This window comes from Lates calcarifer, linkage group LG23 (assembly GCF_001640805.2).
Source record: "Lates calcarifer isolate ASB-BC8 linkage group LG23, TLL_Latcal_v3, whole genome shotgun sequence".
NCBI lineage: Eukaryota > Metazoa > Chordata > Actinopteri > Centropomidae > Lates > Lates calcarifer.
In genome coordinates, this window is record NC_066855.1 from 16,822,992 (window position 1) to 16,846,962 (window position 23,971).

The 23,971-nt window shown below is 39.5% G+C and overlaps 2 protein-coding genes across 4 annotated transcripts in view; both read left to right on the forward strand.

The window, feature by feature from the left end:
* Window positions 1-3,339, forward strand: part of kcnj16a (potassium inwardly rectifying channel subfamily J member 16a) — a 29,849-nt gene extending 26,510 nt beyond the window's left edge. For both annotated transcript variants that reach the window (XM_018666648.2, XM_018666642.2), the window contains one exon: window positions 535-3,339. In XM_018666648.2, the coding sequence (XP_018522164.1) occupies window positions 545-1,810 (1,266 nt within the window). In that variant the 5' untranslated portion in view covers window positions 535-544 and the 3' untranslated portion in view covers window positions 1,811-3,339. The remainder of the gene's footprint in view (window positions 1-534) is intronic.
* A 5,817-nt stretch (window positions 3,340-9,156) lies between these two features.
* On the forward strand, window positions 9,157-14,933 carry kcnj2a (potassium inwardly rectifying channel subfamily J member 2a). 2 transcript variants are annotated; one of them, XM_018666634.2, is made up of 2 exons: window positions 9,157-9,349; window positions 11,587-14,933. In XM_018666634.2, exon 2 carries the CDS (start codon window positions 11,832-11,834, stop codon window positions 13,113-13,115), a length of 1,284 nt encoding a protein of 427 aa, XP_018522150.1. In that variant the 5' UTR covers window positions 9,157-9,349; window positions 11,587-11,831; the 3' UTR covers window positions 13,116-14,933. The 2 variants fall into 2 exon arrangements, with proteins under 2 accessions (XP_018522150.1, XP_018522151.1); XM_018666635.2 differs by having other exon boundaries at window positions 11,590-14,933.
* The last annotated feature ends 9,038 nt before the right edge of the window (window positions 14,934-23,971 follow it).

Sequence of the window (23,971 nt, forward strand, 5' to 3'; positions counted from 1 at the left end):
CAACAAACTGCAAAGCTCTCACTCCAAATTGGCAAATGTTAGAAAGCTGTTGATCTGGGACTCTGATCAGGGCCTGGTTTACACCTGGGTTGGTGCATGCATGTAAATGCAGTTAATTGCACTGCTCCATACCAACTGAGTTATCTGGGACCTAAGATTGAAAACCACATCTGGCTATTCAAAGTGGTCTCAAGAATATTTTCATGGTTCCATTACAATGGTTCCTCTCCCTTCATCAGACCTAGTTAACTGTTTATTTGCTGGTCCACATTGCAACACACTGCATTTGTTAAAGTCACTATGTGCAGAATTGAAATTTCAAACTAAGATGCCCCTCAGTCGTAGTGTCAAGCAATGGCAGAAAGCAATTCTGTCTACAGTCATAAGAATCTACACAATGGCTGTAACGTAATGGCTAAAAATCAATGTGTTGATAATCCGTCAGTCTATTTAAATCTATTCAAATCTATTTATCATGATATTCTAACGAATAATGAATTAGTAGCTAAATATTCTTCACTGTCTTCCCCACAGACTCTGGAAAATGCATAAACAATATAAATCTGTGAGCCCCACCGATGACGTCAGTGTGAAGACTGAAAATGGACCTCAACCTAAGAAATATCGCTATGTACGTAAAGAGGGCAACTGTAACGTTGTGTTCCGTCACGTTCCCGAGGAGTGGCTTCTCTTTGTGACAGACATCTTCACAACCTTGGTTGAGATCAGATGGAGGGTGATGTTCCTGATCTTTGCCCTCTCTTACATTCTGTCTTGGCTCTTCTTTGGCATCCTCTTCTGGGTCATTGCTCTCGCTCACGGTGACATCAAAGACGAAACTAACGACCCATGTGTGTACGAGGTGCGCAGCTTCACAGCTGCTTTCCTCTTCTCGCTCGAAACTCAAACCACCATTGGCTACGGCTTCAGAGGAATGTCAGAGAACTGCATGATTGCTATCATCATCGTCACTATACAAGATGTCATCAGCTGCTTCATCGATACCTTTGTCATTGGAATTGTTGTCGCCAAAATGGCCTCCGCCAGAAAGAGAGCACAGACGGTGGGCTTCAGCAACTGCGCTGTCATCAATTTGCGCGACGGTTACCTGTGTCTTTCCTGGAGAGTCGGGGACTTCCGCAGGCACCACCTGGTGGAAGGGACGGCTTGCGCTCAGATAGTCCACTCCACGATGCATGCCACAGGCAAAGTGGATGTGACCTATGAAGACCTGGTCCTCCAGCAGAAGGAAATCATCCTGGTCACACCCACCACCATCTTCCACAGGATTGAACCTGGCAGCCCACTGTACAAGATGAGTTTGACAGATCTGCGTAAAGCAGACTTCGAACTGGTGGTTTCTTTTACCTACACGGATGACTCCACAGGTATGCTTCATCAGACCCGCACCTCATACACTCCATCTGAAATCCTCTGGGGTCAGCTCTTCCAGGAGGTGATCAGGGTTGGCAGGAGGTTCTACAGGGTGGATTACACCTTGTTTAATCACACTGCTAAAGTGCTGGTGCCTGAGATCAGTGCTGAGGACTACGAACATAAGAAGCAGCTGCGGCCCTCCCCTCGACATTCCCCACGACAGTCACCGCGACCTTCACCCAGATCTTCCCCCCGGCCCTCTCCGAGGTCACAATGGCAAAATCACGAAGAAAAACTTTTGAAACCTCCAACAGTAACAGTGGAACTTGTGAGTGACAGCCAATCTGAACCAACTGTTTCAATGTCTCAAGCAGAAGGTAAATATCAAAACACTCTGACTCTGCCAGAGGACCTCTCAAGTGCAGAGGTATAATGAAGAGCCATGATGTTTGTAGCAGCCATTCCAAAGCACATTATGCTAATTTTCCTTTTCATCAAAGAAACGGAAGAAAGGAATATAAAGGATGCCATTGATTCTCATTTACAGGAAGAACACTGAAAGTGCCTGTGTATTTTTTTTAGCATTTAATTTGTTTAAAGTTAAACTCAACCAAAAAACTGTCTTGAAAGAATAGAGCCCATTCATAGGCTGCATGTAGGCTACTAAAAGGATCCTTAGCTGTGATTTAAAAAACATTACAGAATTTTGAATCTCTTATCGCATCTTTTTAGGTAGTTTGTTTGGTGGGAAATTAAAATATTTTAGTCACTCAGCATCATAACAAAACCACAGAGTTTCTACTGTGCTGAAATGTTGTAGGTATGAAAGATTCAATAAGAGATTCATTAACTACTGAGCATAATAAATCTGTATTTTACTAACTTGGACAACTTTAACTTTTTACAGCCACCTTTCAAGCCTACAGGAGATGAGTATTTGATTCACATAATATATATGTTAGGTGAGTGTTACTTTTAACTTTTAAAAGCTATAACATAGAAAATAAAACCTCTAATGTACAGAGGCTCATTACACATTATTATACAGTTACTGGTTTCAGATTAAAGTTATTGTCAGGTGATAATACAGAATTTAAGTAGGTAAACATTTTTGTTCTTATACTTTACATGCAACTCTTGGTGAGATTGTTTTGTCAGCCGATGTTTCCATGGTCCAAGTGAATTTTCAATCTCAATACTTCAGACCAAATCTCAAAATGCTCAGAAGAATGGAAATCCAAACATCTACAGTTCCATGACAGCTGGGCAAATTGCTGAGGAAAATCATAAGATACAATAAAAATCTCCAGAACAGTAAGTAAATGGACCTTGTGTTGACATTGCTTTGTCAACTGTTTTTATATTCTTTATAAAGTGTGTAAAGAAATGATGTGAGAAGAAAATACAATTCGACCAAACTTGAGAGGTTGAATGTTAATTAGTTGAGATGGTCTGTGTTTTATCCTTCATGTCTGTGATTCACTCAGGTTAGATGTTTAAATGTAAACTCTGTAGAGAAGTCTCTGCTGATAGTAAATAACCAGAAGTAATAGGGGTGACAACAGTAATGTCCCTTATTATGAGTAAAGTCAAAGCTTATATGAAACACATGGAAAATGTTAAGTTTCCTTTATGTTTGTGGTGGTGGAATTACATTTATTTATTTACCAGAAGTCAAGTTATTCAAAACCCAGTTCATCAAACCATGTCTCACAAAAATAGGTGAACATGTCTGTGATGAAGACTATTTGTTGTCTTACACATTTATAAAGGACAAATAATATTTTGTATTCTTGAATAGTTTATGAATTCAAGAGAGGGAGGATCTGTTGCAACAGACTGAACAAATGTGTTTTTAATTTTGTTGTTACAGTATCATTAAGCAGATTTTATAATATTAAAACAATATTGCTTATAAGACAATACCAGTGTCAACCATTTCAATAAAGTGACGTTTAAATATCTGGTTTACATTTTCACTTCCTCTAATAATCATGCATCTGTCTGAGATGGATCATGGTTCTTGTCTGAGAACAAAAGCAGTGATCAGGAGAGTCACTTTGATGTCAAAATAACCAGACAGACAAAAGTAACCAGACGCTGCTTTGTAACTGTGTAATCGTGTTAAAAACATGTATCCTTTTTATCATCAATCCAAAATAGATCAAGTCCAAAGCGTATGATGTTATTCAGGCTCTTCTAAGGTACCAGATCATGACAGTGTTGATTTTACATGATCTGTCCTTCAATTAACTTGGCAGCTTGAGTTTGAAGTTCACTCTGCTTCTGACCCTGTTACAGACTACAGTCAGTCATCCCGTACACAGCCCCTATTGTGCTAGTCAGTCATCCCATACACAGCCCCTATTGTGCTGTTATAGTATGGTTTTCCATAGAGTAAGTACAGTATGACAAGGTGCTTTTTACATTGATGACATCTCTTATAACTGCAGCTCCACATCTAACAGTATAAGCATCCCTTTGCCAACTGATAAGCACAGGGGTGTTAACATTATTCTTTGTGTGGCAGCCAGTGGCACAGTAAACAGAAGAATGGATTCCTTTGAATATCAGCAAATTCTAGAGGCAAATGTCCCGCAGTCAGTCAAGAAAGTGAAACTAAAAAGAGGCTGGCTACTAAAACAGGACAATGATCCAAAGCAGACCTCAAACTCCTCCATAAACTACTTAAAGAAACACAAGCTGAGGCTGTTGGAACAGTCCTCCCAGCCCCCTAACCCAAACATCACTGAAAACTACTCAGAACTTGAGGTGATCTGCAGGAAGAGTGGATGAAAATCAGAAACACTCTGAGCTGCTGAAAAAAAAGTGTTTACACGCTGGGATATCTGCCAAAGACAAGTCCTCCAACCTAAACGACCATATAGGTCGTTTGTCCCTACCCTTGGACAGGAATCATAGGAGTGTACCAGTGGCAGGTGCACTGGGTCTTTGTAGTCATGATAACAATAATAAACACGGGGTTAAGATTGTGGAACAGTTATGGTTTGGTTAGGTTTAGGAAAAGTTAATGGTCTGGGTTTAAATGAATGCCTCCTTAAGGTTAGAGGACCTTTGTCGTCATGGGTACAATAATAAACGCGAGGTTAATGTTGTGGAGCAGTTATGGATAAAAGAAACAATTTTGAATCTGTTTCACACAGACTCCTGTGTCAAAGTCCAGTGTTAAGTCCATCAACCTCAACCTCCTCCTAATGCAGACTCTTTACACTACACCACCTAACTTTCTCCGTTGTTTCCATCTATGACCCCCAGAGGCTGCCCAAAAATAAAACACGAGTAAGTATCTATTGACTTGTTCTTTATAGGATGACGATCTTGCCAAAGGGGGAGTTAGTTAGTACTGACTCAGTAGATTAGGGTGCCTATACTTTTGAGTTGGGTTGTATCAACTTCTTTTCAATTCAAAAAGTTTAAGGTACAACTTTGTTAAACTCCTGGGGGTGTATGTTACTGTGGCACATGCAGAACCAGGCTAAGATATATAAAAACAGTAAATAATTCAGTAAATAAAAATCAATTCAAAAAGCAACACTATATACATTATATAAATGACCATACAATAAGCTAGAGAAATTGTGCAAATACTTTTGCGAAAGAAATACAGAAATCTAGTAGTGTAACCGCAGCTCCATAATGTGTGCACTACACATACCACATAAAGATATAAAGGAAATCATCATTAATCATGTGGCTTTTCATTGCTTTTCCTGTACAGTAGCTTTAAACAAACAGCCTTGCCACATATTTGATTTAAATATAGCCCGCTGTTAGCAAACTCTTTGAACTCGGTGTCATGTTGTTTTTTTAGATGTTTTATCAGATTGCTTGTGTTGAAAGGAGTCGTTTTTGTCGCTCCTCTTGACAGCTTTGCAGAGCATAATTTTCGAATATGAGTATGAGTACAGGAACAGGGTATCGGACAGATACCTGATGCTGGTATCAGTGCATCCCTAATTACAATAGAACTGATCAAAAAATGCAGTTTCCTCTCTAGTCATCAACATAGCCACACATGTTGAGTCATTGGTTTAGAGCAAAATATGGCTTAGTTTGAGTGAGGAGACGTTTTCTAGGTTGCCTGCAGTTGGCCCTGCTAATAAGCAGAACTGCAGCAACGCAGGTCAGCATAACTGACACAACATGATTAATGCAAGTTATACCAGGCCTGTGGAAAGACTACTACATTGACCATGCTACAGAGCTGCTTACTAGAGAGACAGTAGTTTTGTGGCAAAAAAGAAAAGAATGTTTTCATGGTAAGTGGATACAGCCATAGCCAAACAAATTGTTCTATGAAGCTTCAGTGCTAATTAGCCAGCTAAATTCACCACCTGACCCACTGGCCAGTCTCATTTTTGTCATCTAGTGATAGATTTTCTAGAGGTCTAACCCTGTCTGTTGTAATGTCTAAAGTCCATGTGATATTGCAAAGGCTGGTTGCCTAAACAATACAATACACCAAATAATGTCACAAACCTTCAGCATATTACTGTATGTATAAATATATGTCACCCCCGATGCCTTCATGTTGGCACTCACCAATTTTTGATCAACAGCTGCTTTTAAACAAAGCCTGACTTCACATTTGGACTTTATGTTTGTGTGGGACTGAAGTAAAGCTTGTTTTTGGATGAACAGTCTCTTCCAGCCAATGCTCCCAGTGCACCCATGTTTGGGTTTACCAGGTCTGTCTGACCTCTCCTGCCTTCTGATCTAACTCAATAATGATGTATTAATAAACAGTTCACAGCTAAGCCCATGACTACCTTCCATCCAAACTCAGGTTCAAGGTGATGCAGTAATATAAAAACAGTATTCAGTATCGACAATGCTACAGTCACATTATTACATATCTAAAAGGAGGCTGCCTTATGTTTTTTAGTTCAGATTCACATCAGATTCATTCAAAACACTGGATAGATTTCAGTGAAATTTAGTGGAAAGTTGGGCTATGAGCCAGTGGACAAGTGACTAATTCCCTGAATCCAGATGTTCCAGATCCAGAGCATCTTTTCATATCTCTGCTATTTTCTCATTAACTAATTCTAGTAACTAAATTAAAAAAAAAAACTGCATATTAGAAGAAAAAATAGAGGTAATTAGAGATTATAATTTTTTTATCATGAGAATTAAATTAAAGTTCTGCCAATGACTCATGGAACCAGCATGTGAAACTGAGCATGCATGAGGCAAACAATGGGGACTCACTCATGAATAAAGAGCTTTGTAGAACTACTAAAACTCATTACCATTAAAAGGTGCTATATGTAAGTTTTTGCTATTGCTAAATAGCAAATGTTAGCATTAACAGCGGTTTGCTTACCAGGCTAACAAATTTTACAAATTCTCCATAAAACTCCATAAAACATCCCTTTACTCACTAAGAGCTGTCTCCAGCAGAGGAAAGCAACACCAATGTTATCTCTTATCATGCTTCTGTTTTTTCTTCTACTGTTCGCATGGCAACCAGCTAGCCCCAGCCCATTCTGTCTCTTAAAACCACTTTGTGATTGTGAGTCACTACAGTGTCCAGCCAGTCCTCAGTCCAACATTAGAAGATTAAGAAGTAGCTCTGCCCATATGGCATAATCTAACTTCTTGTCTTGTAAATGCAACAATGGCTAAAACTCTTGGTAAGGAAACAGCTGTTAATGCTAATGTCAGCTGAGTACCGATGACAAAAACTTACATATAACACATTTAGTAAATCAGTTTTAGTTGCCAAACTTAACCAAACCTTAATCATTGAGATACCAGACCAGAAAATGTTCTCAAGAATAATTAGATAGACTTTACTGAATCAAACAAGGTAGAGTCCACCTCAACAGTCTGGTCAGATAAACTGTAGAGGAGGAATTTGGTGCACTGATTTAAAGATCATAGTCAGTACTGTCAATTTAATTCTGTCCACTGCACTGTTAATACCAGCCATCTGCATAAATTTGTCAATCCTTAAGCTTGTTAAGCCTCTGCAGAGCCCTCATGGGTCTTCGTGGAAGGCAATGACTGCATAACTGGTCATTTAGGTTGGAGGACTTGTCTAAAATAGACAATGGTGGAACATATCTAAGTACATTAGCTCTAGTACTGTACTTAAGTACAACTTTGAGGTACTTGTACTTTGAATGCTCCCAGTTTATGAAATTGTACTTTTTACCCCACCATTTGATAACTTTGGTAGTATTATGCATTATTATGAGTTACAAGTTTATTGATCCTTTTGGGAAATTCCTAAGCTACCTGTAAGTGTTTAAAGTAATACCCCCTTTTACCAGATGCAGCATTGAAGTCCTGTATTTATTACTGCATCAATAATCCAAATCCAAAAATATTTTATACTTTATTCTTGAATGAGCCATTCATTCAAATAACAATATCTTCATTATTATTACTGTTAATATTTTATTATGTATTGTATTTTTCATCTTACACCTCTAGATGCTGTTGCTGCAGTGACATGACTTGCATGAAAAGTTCAAATTCAGTGTCTTCCTCCTCCTCCTCCTCCTCCTCTGTTTTTTGCTGCTGTTTGCTCACATTACAGAGCTCTGTGTGTGGGAGACAATCACTGGTTAATTCCAGTCTCCAGTTCTCCACCTTGTGGTGTACACACAGCACTGAACTACTGCATGCATCGCTCTCTTTATTGCTGGAAATTGGGCATGGAAAGAAAACACACACAACGTGCACAGTTCACTGACACAGGTGGTCTGGGCTAAATATATGTGTTGCTATAAATAACCAGAACTAAAAATAAAGACTCAAAGGGGAAAAAAGAGCAGTTCAAAAGCCTTTTTGAAAAACATGCAGTTGTGGGTTAATGTTTATCATGAATTAGTAAGCAGGAAGAATGATTTAGTCAATGGCGCTACGACAACACGGTTTCAGCCTGACCTAAAATTATAGGGCAACAGATGCATAGTCTAAACATCCGAAGCAACTTGATAGCTCAGTGGAGAAAGACAGTCATATCATAATACAGGCATGTAGGCCTTTATTGAGTGAGTCATTCTTTCCAACAGAACACAGTTTCCATACCCACATTAAAAAATAAGATCTATAAAAACAACGGGTATCACAAAAATGAGGGTGATGGGTTGTTGGGTTGCACACTGTCAACAGCAGGTGGGAACAGGCACAGAAGTCAGAGTTTCTGCAGGATTATAATGCCGTGCAGTGAAAAGATAAATTATTGTTTTGACATGGATCTCAGGGGGAGAAAATAAACTAGCACTTTTTTAAAATAAATTTCATGTCACCAGTGTTACAAGATGTAGCTGATCAGTTTCCATATAGTGAAACTTTCTGGTTACTTGAACTTATCTGCAGAGTTGGATCAACTCAATACATTCATTTTTCATTTGTACATATATTAAAACTCTATCAAAGTATTATTAACATTGTCCAGATTTATGTGTTTGAGGGGAAAAAAGCTTCAAGTTCATATTATATTTATTTTTGTTTAGATTTCAGTTATCCCACTTTATTTGACCCATGACTGAGATTTAAAATATCAATGGCCAATTAGAGTCAAATTGCTCTCCATCGCTTCCATGTTGTGCTCAGTTCACACATCAGTCGCATCGGTCAAACACGCGAAAAAAAATCGCAAAAAAAAAAAAAAAAAAAAAAAAAAAAACCACACACACAATTGCAATTGTGCCTGTTTCACAGTGCGCTCTCCCCGGGCTGTCTCCATTGGCCAGGCGCGGAGCGGGGGGCGGGCCGTGCCGGTGCGTGTTGTTTAAAACGCTTTGGGGGAACTCACTGCGAAGCACATTATCGAGACCGGTCCTCCAGAGACATGAGGGAAGTTTCAGTCTTGATCTCGTTTGGCCAAAATAAATAACAAGCGCGCGGAAACGACGCCGAGGATAGCGGAGGCCAAAACAACGTCTGGATTATATTTCACCAAGCTGATTGCAGCCGGTCTACAAATGAGCAACAGGTAGAGGAAACATGAGTTTGAAGCTTTTCTTTCACAGATCTTGTCCCCTTATGCTTTAATATAAATGTGATGCCTTTAATAAGCGCTTTACGCATGTCAGAGCCGTTATCTTTTGGCAATCAACCGCTCATATTAAGTTCTGATAGTCTGAACTTTATTCTCCATGACGCGCCGACTTCCTGGCTTTTACGCACCACTTCTGCTGCCACAACTGTCAGATGACCCGCCAAAAAGTTTCACTGTATCAGGTCATATTTCCTCTCTCCTCATATTTTAGGACTTCATGATAAGTTGTGATTTCTGATGGCCTGACTTGGATATGAAACGTGCATGTGTGTCTCAGTCCGAGGGGTGTGTGTGGATGATTGCATCAGAAGCCAGTTCCCTTTTCCCCCGCACCTGTTAACATTTGTCGCTGGCATTTGGTGCATTCTGAGGGCAGCTCTGTCTGTCTCCTTACAGTCAGACACTGTTTGATAATGCTGCTTAAAACACAACACTACAATTGTATGAATACTAATAACAATTATATAGCAATGATAATAATAATAATATATTATAATAATGTGTACATTTGGAAATTTAGCCCACTGTTGTTTTTTTGTTTTTTTTTTTGTTTGTTTTGTTTTTTTTAACAAAGTTTGACTCATTTTGAAAACACAAAGACTGATCTGGCTGCATGTAATTAATCTTAGGAAAAGGATAAAAACCGACTGCAGTGTTTAGTGAAATGTTTACATATCAGGCATTACACATGGCTTAGCAATACAGCTTCCTCTGTAATTAGGAACAGCGCAAGTACATTGGGATGCTACTTGGATGATATGCTGGTAGAACTTGAAACAAATGTGCCCTTTCATGTGGTATTTATGTAAAAAGCCTTGTAAATTGCATCAGCTAGTTTTCCTTTTTGCAAGTGTGAAACCACACTATGATTCAGTGACTTGCAGCTGTGGTCATATCATATATATTTTCATCTTATACCCCTGAAGAAATTGCTAGTTTTCTCAAGCAGCCTCTCTCTCATCAAAAACCTCTTGTGCCTCAGAGAGAAAGTCACCCTGACAAAAAAAAAATAAAATTAGCCAAGCACTGTAAGCAGGTTGATTTAGACTTTGTTGCCAGGACAGCCAAAACTAATGAGTAGGGTTTTAGTTGTGCCGGAAGAATCCTCACAGGACAGCCATTATTGCAGCGGAGAGGAGAAATCCCAGAGGGCTCTGTGAGAGTCAACAAGCTGTGCATCTCTTGCACAGTCAAAGCTCACACAAGCTTCTTTAAAACAACAGATGAAGTAAACTAAAGCTATACAACTGACATAATGTCATTTATAACCTGCATCTGATCTGTAAGGATGAAAGTTGACAGATCACTAATGAAACTGCTTCATGAATACTGTTATATATATGATAAAGTTGAACATATTAACGATACAGAGTGTGGATGCTGATTTGCATTTATTGCATTTATTTATTTTAGAAATTAAGTTGCACATGCAAAAAATCTCCTATATTTTTAAGTGTTAAGGAGGAATTACATGTGAAAATGTGCATTAATAATGCACCACTGAGTAATAGTAACAGTCAAGCTTGAAATCCTGACTGGATGTTGCACTCTTTCAATTCATATAACTTATGGTGAATTTTCAGTTTTTGCAATATATTATTGTAAAGATGACAGTCAGAAAAATGATCTGCCCATCTGAACTTCAGTTTAAGTTTTTTACGTAATCTATTGGTAGTGCAAAACCGTCAGTCCATGGGATCCCACAGAAGTGCTGTAACCCACAATCCAGCAAGAAATGATCAGGTCAGTGCAGGGCAGCCAAGAAAAACAAGTCAACTTTGTAAATGACCAATAACGGGACCTGAGTGCAATTACTGTGTGGCCTCTCTCAGTGAAAGCTGAAATGTTAGATCAGGGTTAAATATCACTGTTGTTGTTTGTCATAACTGGATGAAATATTGTTGGCACAGGGAGACGAGCTTTTCTGATGTTGGGTATAAAGTTTTTGATGGTTTTTCTCAGGCTGCACGCACGTCTGCCTCCACAATGATGAAGTTATCAGTTCTGACAAGTTACTGATAGCTTATGTTCTACAAGTAACTACTCAAATGTTGAATCATTCTTTTATTCTTTTTGATGATGTTGTCATTTATAGCCATGAGCCTGATTTGATAAAGTCTGTGTGGAACTGGTTTCTCTAACAGACATCCTCTGTTTCTGTTTTCTCATAGCAGATGAACTTGATGAGGTCCAGTCAGATGATGAAAGAGGAGTGACCACTTCATCCTCCTCTTGTTGCAATCCATCTAGGGGCTAGTGAGGCTGAAGAGGCGTCCCCTCAGCCTGCCTCATTTATCACCATTTCATCTCTGAGTTGGTCCCCAGAAGTGTTTCAAAACTGTTTCTCCAACGCTTTTTCCAGAAACTTAGACTGTTTTCCAAAGCAGAAGCAGCACAGCCCTCCCAGACTGAGGTGATGGGAAGCGTGCGAGCCAGCCGCTACAGCATTGTGTCATCAGAGGAGGACGGCATGAAGCTTGCCACAATGGCAGTACCCAACGGCTACGGCAACGGCAAGGGCAAGGTGCACACAAGGCACCAGCCGCAGAGCAGATTTGTAAAGAAAGACGGTCACTGCAACGTGCAGTTCATCAATGTAAGCGAGAAAGGTCAGCGGTACTTAGCTGACATCTTCACTACATGCGTGGACATCCGTTGGAGGTGGATGTTCATCATCTTCTGCCTTGCCTTTCTCCTGTCGTGGCTGTTCTTTGGCTGCGTCTTCTGGCTGGTAGCCATATTCCACGGGGACTTAGAAAATGACACCCAGAAGTGCGTCTCCAATGTGAGCAGCTTCACTGCTGCCTTCCTGTTCTCCATTGAGACTCAAACAACTATTGGTTACGGCTACAGATACGTGACAGACGAGTGCCCTGTTGCTGTCTTCATGGTGGTTTTCCAAAGCATTGTAGGCTGCATTATTGATGCCTTCATCATTGGCGCTGTCATGGCAAAAATGGCAAAGCCCAAGAAGAGGAATGAAACTCTGGTTTTCAGCCATAATGCCACAGTAGCCATGAGGGACAACAAGCTCTGCCTGATGTGGCGTGTGGGCAATTTAAGGAAGAGCCACCTGGTTGAGGCGCATGTCCGGGCGCAACTTCTGAAATCCCGGACGACAGCAGAAGGGGAGTACATCCCCCTTGACCAGATGGACATAGACGTGGGCTTTGACAGCGGAGTCGACCGCATCTTCCTGGTCTCCCCGATCACCATTGTCCACGAGATTGATGAGGACAGCCCCTTCTACGACATGAGCAAACAGGACTTGGAGAACTCAGAGTTTGAAATCGTGGTTATCTTGGAGGGCATGGTTGAAGCAACAGCTATGACCACGCAGTGCCGCAGCTCCTATGTTGCCAGTGAGATCCTATGGGGCCACCGGTTCGAGCCTGTGCTCTTTGAGGAGAAGAACTACTACAAGGTGGACTACTCTCGCTTCCATAAGACATACGAGGTGCCGAGCACCCCTCTGTGCAGCGCAAGAGACCTCGCAGAGAAAAAATACATTCTTTCAAACTCCAACTCCTTCTGCTATGAAAACGAGATGGCACTGGAGAACAAAGAGGACACAGATGAGGGGAACGGGGGCAGTGTTGGGCCCGATGGCACCCAAACAGACAACATCTCAGAGACTGAACACAGCCAAGCCACGGTGCCACTAGAGCCCCGGCCTCTGAGACGAGAATCAGAAATATGACTGTTCAGACCTCAAACCTCACTTGAGAGATTTTTTAAAATCACCTCTCTGCTCCAAAAGGCACAACGAGCCGAGCTGGGCCTTGGGTAGAGGACAAGCCGAACGGTACTGCTGTGGGAAGCGGCAAGGTCTAGGACTTTGTATGTAAGAGTCTGAACATTGACTACATACAGTATGACAAAACACAGCACTATAAAACATGTGCATATTGCAAGATGAATTCTCCATGAAGTCCCCATGAATGTGTGCTCAGTATCTGGTGACTGCAAGATGACAGAGAGGAGTGTTGTTGAGATGACTTGAAAAATTGCAGGCATGTCTCAGTTTCTCTGTCCAGCAAGAACATGATGCTTTTGGAAAGGTGGATTTTATATTTTTTGAGAATATCTTCAAATGCTGCTAGAAGATAGTGGAAGTTAAACAAAAAGCCCTTAAAGATGCTTTCATTTTGACACTTTGCGCTTTCACATAGAACCAAAGAGTACATGAAAAGTAGATGTCTGGAGCAAAGAAGGTACAAGTAGAGTATTTGTTCATGAGCTGGTCTCATAGCAGACATCACAGAAGTCGAAATACATGAAAACTTTCTGTGTGCAAGACAGATCAAACTGTAGGAATTTCCTCTGACTTGACAGCACTGAATTTCTGATCTTCTGCTTTATCCTTCGCAGTCATTGATCTAAGAAACTGTTCATTGCTGGTCAGATTGATAGACACATGCCTGCTCATGTCAAGATAGAGCAGGGTAGTATTAACGGCATCAAACTGACAGAAATCATTAATTTAAACAGAGACTGGGGTGATATGAGAATCTGAATGTTCTTAAAAGTGCTGCTATGATGTTGCTTCTTTTTTTTCCACGGTTGATAAAAATGCCAAAGAGTATTACTATCATAGTTATGTGTTTCTTAAAAACAACACCTGATTAGATTTGGTACAGAGAAGTAGAAAGTTTAGGGAGTTTTAATAAGGTTTGTTTTTCAAGAACGTGTGTACAGTTTATCTTTTTTTTTTTAATGTCAGTCATCCTTATCTTGAGCCACTTCATCAAGCCTTAATCTCAAATGGGGAAAGTCAAAAATGGGGAAAGTGAAGATGTATAAATCAACCACAGTGGCAAAGGCTTAACTGTAGAGGACGGTAAAAAAAAGACTCATGAGCTCTCTGGCGTTTGCTGAATTAAAACAATAATTTGGATTGTGGCCTAGTGTTGTTGGAGGACTTTTGGGTGTCAGCTTGAACCAAAAAGTTGATTTTAAATCTCATCTACATCTCCTTTCTAATGTCTGAATCTGATAGTGTTATGACTGGAGAAAAAAAAAGTAATTTTCTTGCAAAAATATCAAATCTCCAAGTAAAACATTCTCTAAGCCACTTTCCTTTTTTGCTGTACACAGACTACAGATCAGCCTACTTCATTATCAACACTACTTGAGTTTTCATTTTCCGTTTTTTTTTTCTTCTTTTACTTGAGAATGTAAGATCTGAAAAAGCATAGTTCAAAGCCAAATGTACTGTAACCCTGGCATATGAAGGAGTACTGCACAAGAGTTTGCATCAATACAAATTTATATCCTGCGTCCTTTTTTTTTTTTTTTTTTTTTTTTTTTTAAACACAGCGACAGAAGCCACTAGGCTCTATAGATCCTACTTGTGTAAATACCTCCCTCCCTGTTGCAGTTATTTTGTATCAGTCTTCCAAATGTACTGCAGAACCATGGAATGTACAGATTTTTGTATTAATATTATTATTATTATTGTTGTACATGATATTATATTGTTCTTTTTCAATAAAATGTCAGTGGACAATCAGAGTAATGCTGTGTCACTTGTCATCAAGAAGTAGATCAGGTTAAGTCAAGTCAATTTTATTTATATCAAACTCCACAAAACACTGTAATGCGAAGAGAAGGAGGAACTTCATGGACCAAAAACTGGCATATTTCTGTTTTATGCTATGCTATATACTTCTAGCCTATTACATTTCAGAGTGAAATCTCATACTTTTTACTTTACTTACTTTACTTGACAGCTGTAGTTACTTCAAACATACATGCAACATACAGCAACATTAAAATGCTGCTTATATGTTAATGCATCAGTAGTTAAGTCATTAATAGAATATTAGACTATGACAGAAGTCATCATGTCACTTAAGGAGTATTTTTACTTCAAGTACATTTTACTGTGAATACTTTTGTACTTTTATTTGTAACTGAGTACTTTTATTCTGTGGTATTGCTACTTACTTTTTCCAACACTATTAGTATATCAAGGATTATACCTTTCCTTTAAATGAGTAATAACAGAAAAGAAACAGCATAAAAAATACTGTTATAAGTTTGTGTTCCAAGAATTAGTGGCAAAATGTACTCACAAGTATTGTAACTCATTTTAAGCAAGACTAGAACTTCCTTTTTTATACATATGTATCACTCGTGGAAAGGAGAGAATGAAAGAAATTAAGGGCAGGAAGGAAAACAGAAAAAGGTCTTAAGGACTATTCATCTTCTTCACCACCTTTTAGAATCTATTAAAAACTGACACTTTCTTGAAATGCCATGCTGCCAGTGTCTACCAGGCAACTGCTATACTTTGTGCCAAGTGTAGATCTATAAAGTATCTCCAGTTATCTAATGAATGGAGTACAAAGTACATTTAAGACTTTAAGTTGGAAGTCTAACATTTCTCAAAGTGGCACTACCTCAGACTATACTAGCATACTATTCAGACTATAAAGTACTTCCCATCTCTGTGTACTGACAAAAGACCAGCAGCAGTGTGTTGTAAGGGCTGTGTTGACGCATTTAAGGCCTGAACATCTCTAGCAGCAGTGAGCTCTGACACTAACCAGCCTCCTTGTTCTACGTCCTTCACTGGCACAGAGAGGATTAACAACTCTTTTCTTCATGTACATAGTGCTCATCCTGTGCCTCTCTCTCTGATCTCTGGTCTTTATCATTTCTCAGGTTTTAATCCACTCACAGCAGTGAAATTGACACACGTGTACACAAGTGGGATTTGAATGGGATCCAACAAGAAAAAATATCTGATTAATACTGGGACTGGACTTAAATCTAAAACATTGGTATTAGTTGACCAGTCTCTATTATCAGTTTCAGTCAAAGCTTAGATAGCAGACAATGATTTGTTCCAAGACATATTCAATCCATGTGGGGCACACACCCCCAATGAGGTCACAAAATAAAATGGCATGGTAACAAAATCTAAGGATGGGAAAGAAGAAACCAACCCATTTCTGCTGCATAAAGGGTGTCTCTTTCTCTGATCTTTTTTTTTCCTGGACACGTCTAAAATGACTCAAATTAATCACAGGAGGTAAAATCACCTTTTGGTTCAACAACTCTCAGCTCAAACAAACACAATGTGGTGAGGTGTCGCAAGTAGACAAAGCTTTTTTCGAAAGCGTTACATTCTACACCTCATAGTTACTCTTTGCATCAGTTGATTGATCAAACATACATTAATACTGAAAAATTATTTGTGATCAATAAATGTATTCAAAATGAATGATAAACATCAGGATCTCACTGATATTTGTGCTCAACTATCAGTTCTTCGAATCAGAGAAAGAGGAAATGTTTTTTTTTCCTCATGCTGATACTAGTTATAGCTGTGGAGTCTCCTCCACAGCTATGCCTCTTTGCTTCAACTGCACCGACAGAAAAAACAACTGGACGTCAACCCAACTCAATGGAAAATTCTTTGGTTTACCATTAAGGAAGACTGACACTAATGTCAACTTGTGGAGTCAGAACTGCAGTCAGAGTTCGAGCTTTGAACATGGTGCTTCTCTGTGTGTGTGTGTGTGTGTGTGTGTGTGTGTTTCATTCATCTGACAAAAAGCAGTTACAGTATCTGATTCATCTCGATCATTTTGAAAGGGGAAGAAAGAGAATGAGTCAGAGTTGTTTCAGTTGCTTATTATAATCAGGATCTGTGTTTCATATTTCCTCTATGACACATAATTTAAAATCACATTTTATGCTTTGATCCACAACAGACAATACAGCACAGCAGAAAATACATATAAGTCAAGCATTTGAAAAAACACAAATACAATAAGGTGACACAGAAGAAATTCACCTTATTTATTTATTTTGTTGTAAACAAAAGCACAGAAGGTGGCACCAGTTTGTCCCTGAAGGGCAACACTGGTGGGAAAGTAAGGAGTTCCTTTCCGGTCACACCATTTAATATTGCATTTATTTATTGAATTATTAATTTAAAGTTGTGACCAGGAAAGGCACAATGAGGTTACTTCCTGTCAAAAAGGAAGAATAGTGCCACATTGTTCAGCAGTGTGCAGTGTAACAGTGGTGAGGCTCCTACTGCTGTAGGTGAACGTCTGTGTTTCTATTGTGCAGCTCTGCTCACTCCCTGTTTATGAAAACAATAACACTGTATATCAGCGGAGTAAACATCCAAAGGTAAATGTTAGGCCAACTTCCATTATTTCTGTGTAAACCCCTGAGATATCAAGTATCCAAACTGTTTACTTTTTATCACTATTTATTTGTGTTTTATACATCATGCTCCACAGCTGACTGAGCCCAGTTCAGACTCTCAGAGCTACAAATGCAATCTGGAAACAACAATGTAGGAGTAAAAAGCTTGGACCTGCAACACAAACACAATCCGTGCTCCTGAACTATAACCGGAACCTCTGGCTTTTATTGAAGCTTCTGGGAACCTGACGTTCAAACAGACTCAGCTCTCGTCCAGACCTGTGATCCTCCGTGTGTTTTTTCTTTAGCTGAAGCAAAGTCTTCCTGCTTCACACGGACCCCTGCTTAGCCAGACAAAACTATCGTCGCAGAAGGTAGACGACTCAAAGCCGCGCAGATTTTTCTGCACACTAATGAATGCAGTATCAAACAAATTAAGATGCCTGGTCTATGCCAGGTTACAAAGACTAATTACCCATCTGCACCACATGGAAATTCAGATTTCCCATTGCAGTATCATAATACGACATTTTCAGTGCCTGCATCACATCGTCAGCTTGAAAAATCACTTTCCTCCTGTGCACGCAATGCTTTCCAACAATATGAGCGAGAGCTGAAGCACTATAATAATGGGAACAAAGATACAATCAGGTGTGATTTGGGAACAAAGAAAGCCAAGGAGTGCAAACCAGGGTAAACCAGTGCCAGCACTCATACAAATACAGAGTGCTGGAAAGTCAGGAAAAACTGCAAGAGACAGACTTAAAGTGGCTATAATCAATATTTTTATATTAACAATTCTCAAATGATAATGTAACAACAATGTGAAAGCAGTCACTCACTAAAATTTGGCTTTATGAAGCTTTATTGTGACTTTTAACTCACGGTTTATCAGTCCAGACCAGAACTTTACGGTTCTGGTTCACTCTCATAGCATCATTTTTGGCAGCTGTTTTCAGATAAAAAACTGTAAAGACCCACTGTCCACTAAACTGTTCAGCAGCAAACAGCAAACAGACACAGTCAGAGAGCAGCTGGTGAACATAGTGGAGCATTTAGCAGCTAGAGAGCCAGATATTTCCCACAGGAGACCAGAGCTAAAAGAGAGAATACTGGACAAAACCACAACTCTAAATAAATGATCATGTTGCTCTGTAGCTGCTGGATGTGTAAATAAGCAACATTTGTAACATTTTGCTATCAAATATGTACAGGACTGTTTGAAGGCTTTAAAAATATCTAAATATATTGATAATAGCTTAAAAAGTTTGGTGAATCTCAGCCATGAAGGCCTGCAGAGACGGTGGAATTTTCCAAGGACCTGACCATCCAGTGGACATCAAATACGCTTCGCTGCCTCTCACCGGAGCTTTACTTTGAAGCTCTGCCAGCTACAGTTGACCTGTCTTTGATGCGACGCCAAATGCTGTCACCGTCGGAGACAAAACCCCTGTCATCAGGCGGCATATAATCGTTTTCTCCTTAGCCACAACCTCTTTCACATTCATTGAAATTTTCTTCTCGTCGTTGAAATTCTTAGCAGCAAATCAGTGAGTCTTCCTCAGATCCTCCTGCCTGAGTCCCGGGTAACTGGCATACTACAGAGGTCTGCCTGCATTGGTGGCATTATTTGGCAAAATCCAGAGCTGTTGACAGATTGGTGCTTTGTTACATCGCTGGTTTGTGTAGTCAACAAACAGGTCACAGCCAATGTCACAGGAAGCTCAGGGTATAGTAGAGTCCTGTAAGTAATGTTTCAAGTTAATTCTAGGTATTATGATATTATTTGACAACTAACAAACACTACAGAGGCTGTGTCCTGATTTCTTCCCTGATGCAAAACTAAAAGCCTTGCAAACTGATGAAAACAACTTCAACAGCAGGTTGTAGCATCAGCTTTCTACTTTTAAACAGGTCACACAGGAGGTTAGTAAACAATATGTCGCTATTATGTCACATCCTGAATAATTCATCAGCCAAGCAGAAACTTGTATTCCTCGTATGCTATCCTCTGTGAAGGGAGAATTAGATCTCACTGTGCTGCTGACCAGATGAATCATATCCCCAAAAGAGGTGTCTCCATTTCCTGCATCTGCTCACTGGGAGCTACTCCACATACAACCAGATACCACAGAGTATTTCACACGTAGCATTCACAGAGAGAAAAACTTAACAGGTACAACAATCTGAGGGAAACTATTTTCTTTTTGTTCTGCAGTTTTTATTGCTTCTTAACTGTATGTTTTCTTAAGAAATGAGCTAAGATAAAGAGTACGCAAATTTACGGTATTTGTCTTGGAACCCACATGTGGCTTGTAGCTTAAACTACTATCAAGCCTCAAGTGAATGAAACAGGTGACAGGCCTAACCTCTCCACCCACACTAACTGATTAGTTGAACTACAAAAAAAGTGGGTAACCTGTGTCAGGACATTGCCAACATGTGGGATTTTACATCAGAAACATCAGGCACAGATATTTTGACATGCATGTCACTCAGAAAGCTCACTCTGGGAAATGAAAAAACAGTTTGCATCACAATCATGATGTCAAACAGCATCATGTAACAAGTGCAGTTGTGTCAGTGGTTTGTGCAGCCAGAGCACAACTAATAAACACCAAACAGGATGAGAAACATAGCCTCCCTGGTGGAGGTAATAATCCGTAAAGGTACATGGGTCCTCTCTAGAGCTGAAACTATTAGTTGATTGACTGAAAATCACTGGCAACTAATTACATTAACTGTTAATTATTCCAGTAATTTTTTAAAGCAACCACTCTGAACATTGTGGACTTCCAACTTCTCAGATACAATTTGCTGCTGTTCTATGTTTTATATCATTGCATGTTTATGTTTTTAGATTTTGAACTGGACTGTACAAAATAAGACATCTGAAGATGTGATCTTGAGCTTTAGGCCATGGTTATCACTTCATATATTGAACAATGAATATGTTATTCGAGTAAAATAGGTTGGTTGATTCTTAAAGTAGACAAACCTACATAATGTTTTTTAAGTTGTATTCATAATATTCACAAGTTATTTCAGAGGGAACCATATATGAAAATCTTTAAAAGAAATCTTAAGGATCAGCTGATGTACCAAATACTTCTTAATAACAAATTTAACTTAAATGCATGCCAGACATAGTTTAGTGATAATTTTGGCTCTTTACTGGAGGTTGTGTCTGTTTTGCAAACCATGACAGGATTAAACCAGCATTTGACCTGGCACATACAGTCTAACCTTGGCCTTTCCTGTAGCGATGGGAGCCGAGGTCAACAGGACACTAGGAAGGGGGGCGTAAGGGGTGGCGGTGGTGATTGGTAGGGGGTCTATTAGGTGCATCCACTCACAGCAACCTGAGCCTGGCCTGGGGCTTTACTGTTTGACAGATGGGGTTGTCCTCATATTTAGCAGCAGAGATTAGCCTCTTCACACACGCTGACAGACGTGGAGAATATAAGGAACACGACGGGATACAAAGCTGCCACTCAGCTGTGATTTGTGATGAATCCCCAGGAGACAACGAGTAGGATGGAGACATGATGTATGACTCTAAACCTGACTCTGTCTTTCAATGGTATAAATGTGAAAGACTGAATAATGATTTGGTGATTTGTAGGTCAAAACACATCTAAGCACAAGGTTAAAATCAAACTAAACAGAGTGAACATTTATTAAGACATCTATATGTATAGAGTTGCAACATTTAGTCAATTAATTGATAAGGTCAATCAACAAAAATTATTGAGCAACTGTTTTGATAGTTGAGTCATTTTTCAGGCAAAATGCCAAACATTCCCAGGCTCCAGCTTCTTAGATGTGATGATTTGGTGTTTTTCTTTATCATATGTGACAGCGAAATGAACAACTAAAGGTTTATACGTCAATTCAGACATAAATGATTACTTGATAATGAAAATAATCACTAGTTACATCGTGACATATGACAGATGTTTCAATAGTATTTCAGTGATGGTATTTCAACGTAAACTTAAGATCGGATTCACAACAAAATGTAGCCAAACTCAGACAACAGTTATGCTGTATATTTAAAAAAAGAGGGTCAGTCTTTATCAGTAAAACTAAATCATGCAGCTCTGGATATATCTCATGCACTTAAATATATCATATGTACACTCTCCTTTCCTGTATTAAAATGCTTTTGATTTTCTGCACATGATCAGCCACAGCTGAAGACCACAAACTGGACATGAGGGGAGAGATGGGGAACGACATGCAACAAAGCTCTCCAGGCAGGCGTCAATCAGAAATGTTTGGGTTTGTCTGGGTTTAAGCCTAAATCCTTAGGCCACCAGGGTGTCCCCAAAACTCAGTCCTTTTCAACTTTAATTTTGTTTGTCAGTGATTTTCAATCCACAACTGATGAGGTGACAGCTGTTGGTGATATAACCTGAAGGCAACAAGGATGGACAAAAAGGAAAATAAATACTTAAAACAGCCAAAATTCTCTCTCTCTCTCTCTCTCTCTCTGTGTGTGTTTGTGTGTGTGTGTAATGTGGTGTAAGTAGACACATTACGTGTGGGTCTGTTGCTGTAAATAATATAAAAAATTACAATACATAAAAAAATATAGAAATATGTATATAAATATATATAATAGTTTTGGGTCTCAAATTCAGCAGCACCAAGCAGGTTCAGGTCTGACAGGGGTGGGAATGGGCTTGATTTGGGTCTTGGTTTTAGGCAGAACTCTACGTCTTACCCAACTTTACTTCCAAAGACAAATGACTGCCAGGCTTTTTGTCTTCTTTGTCTTTACTGGGTTTGTTATATTCAGTTCAGTGGCCTAGCAGCTTGATGGATAAACCTCTCTGAAGTTAGTCCCCATTGTCTTACATTGAGATATTTGATTTTACTCAGTCAAGGAGAAAATGTGTTGTCTTCTGAAGTGAGAAAACTAAAGCAGGTCTAGAAAGGAGCACAAAGATAGGGGGAGTGGTGTCCGACTTGTTTTGATTATGGATGCCTGAGCATAATCTTGAAATTCCAGCCAGAACAAATTTTCTACAGCCTTGTCTTAGGACAAAGGGTCATTTCAGACATTTCTGATTTTGTGCATTGTAACAATGCTAAAGATTAGAAGAATCCCTCAGCAGATGATTCAGCAGTTCTCTTATGTAAATACCAGCAAATTATACAACACAGCTTATATCGCTCATCATGAGGAGACTGTTATTGCTTAATTGTTTTTTGACGTTTTTGTGTCATTTTTCTGTCCTTTCCTTCCTTTTAATGACTTCACACCAAAGTGAACAAGTAAAAAAACTGTTAAAAAAACATCATCCGCTTGTTTCACCTGGGTCAAGAATGCAGCATAACGGACCCTGTGGACCCACAAAGGTTTCCGAGTCAAAGCACCCCAGTTTGTTCAACAAATTCCAGTTCTGATCCTCCTATTATCCACCTATCAAACGCCACTAGAATGACAGGTTGGCAAAAAAGCCAAAGAATGTGGGTGATGTGAGAGGCAGCATGATGTAGCTTCGTAATGGCAGATCATTTGGTCCTTTGTAATGGACCACTGCAGGGTGACAATGCACACACACATACACTGTAACGGCCAATTAGGAAGCGTTCCCATCATCATCATCACCATCATCATTACAAGATCGAATCGTTTTGTTAATTCAATCTGGCCTCACTTGTTCTTTTTATAGAGCATGACACAGACACCACAAACAGCAGCACTCCTTCAACAAATCAAATCAGAGAACAGACTTTCCCCTCACAGCTCTGCTGTTGAGGAGGAGAGCAAACCACAATCATCACGTCCAGGTACCAACATGAATGCATCAGGATCACATGCACAGTCACACCAGATAATCTGATTCTACGGTGTATTTTTGGTGTTTAGTCTGATTTACAGGCCTGAGTGATAATAAAATCAAATGTACCACAGTATGTTAGCAGCTGAAGGAGCCACTATGTCTTATATGGCCCTGGCTAATTTACAGTTATAAATAGGGATGTGGGTGTGAGAGAGAGAGAAAGGCACAGAGAGAGAGGCATAGAGGGCGTTACCTTTGACCTAAAAAAAAAACTTTTGTGTGTAGCCGTTCACTCCTTTAAAGTTGTAATCACTGTAAACCTAAAGTTTACTACTGCTGCTGCTTCACATTAAAAATATTCAACTGGCAAAACGTGACGTAGCTTTTACCGTGATGCAGACACAGGAAATGCAACGCATTACCACTGACTTTGGGCAAGAGGGAACAGCCTTTTACAGTGCTTACTACTCATGCCATGTGCAGCATGAAACCAAATCAGTACTGCATTATTACGGACTGACTACTTCATTAAACAACTTGGGTTTGTTTGGCTGCACTAAAATGGTACACTACACACTCAGTGTGTGCTCTA

Excerpts from the sequence above, each read along its gene's own strand:
- kcnj2a (XM_018666634.2), top strand. The coding sequence starts at position 11,832 with ATGGGAAGCGTGCGAGCCAGCCGCTACAGCATTGTGTCATCAGAGGAG.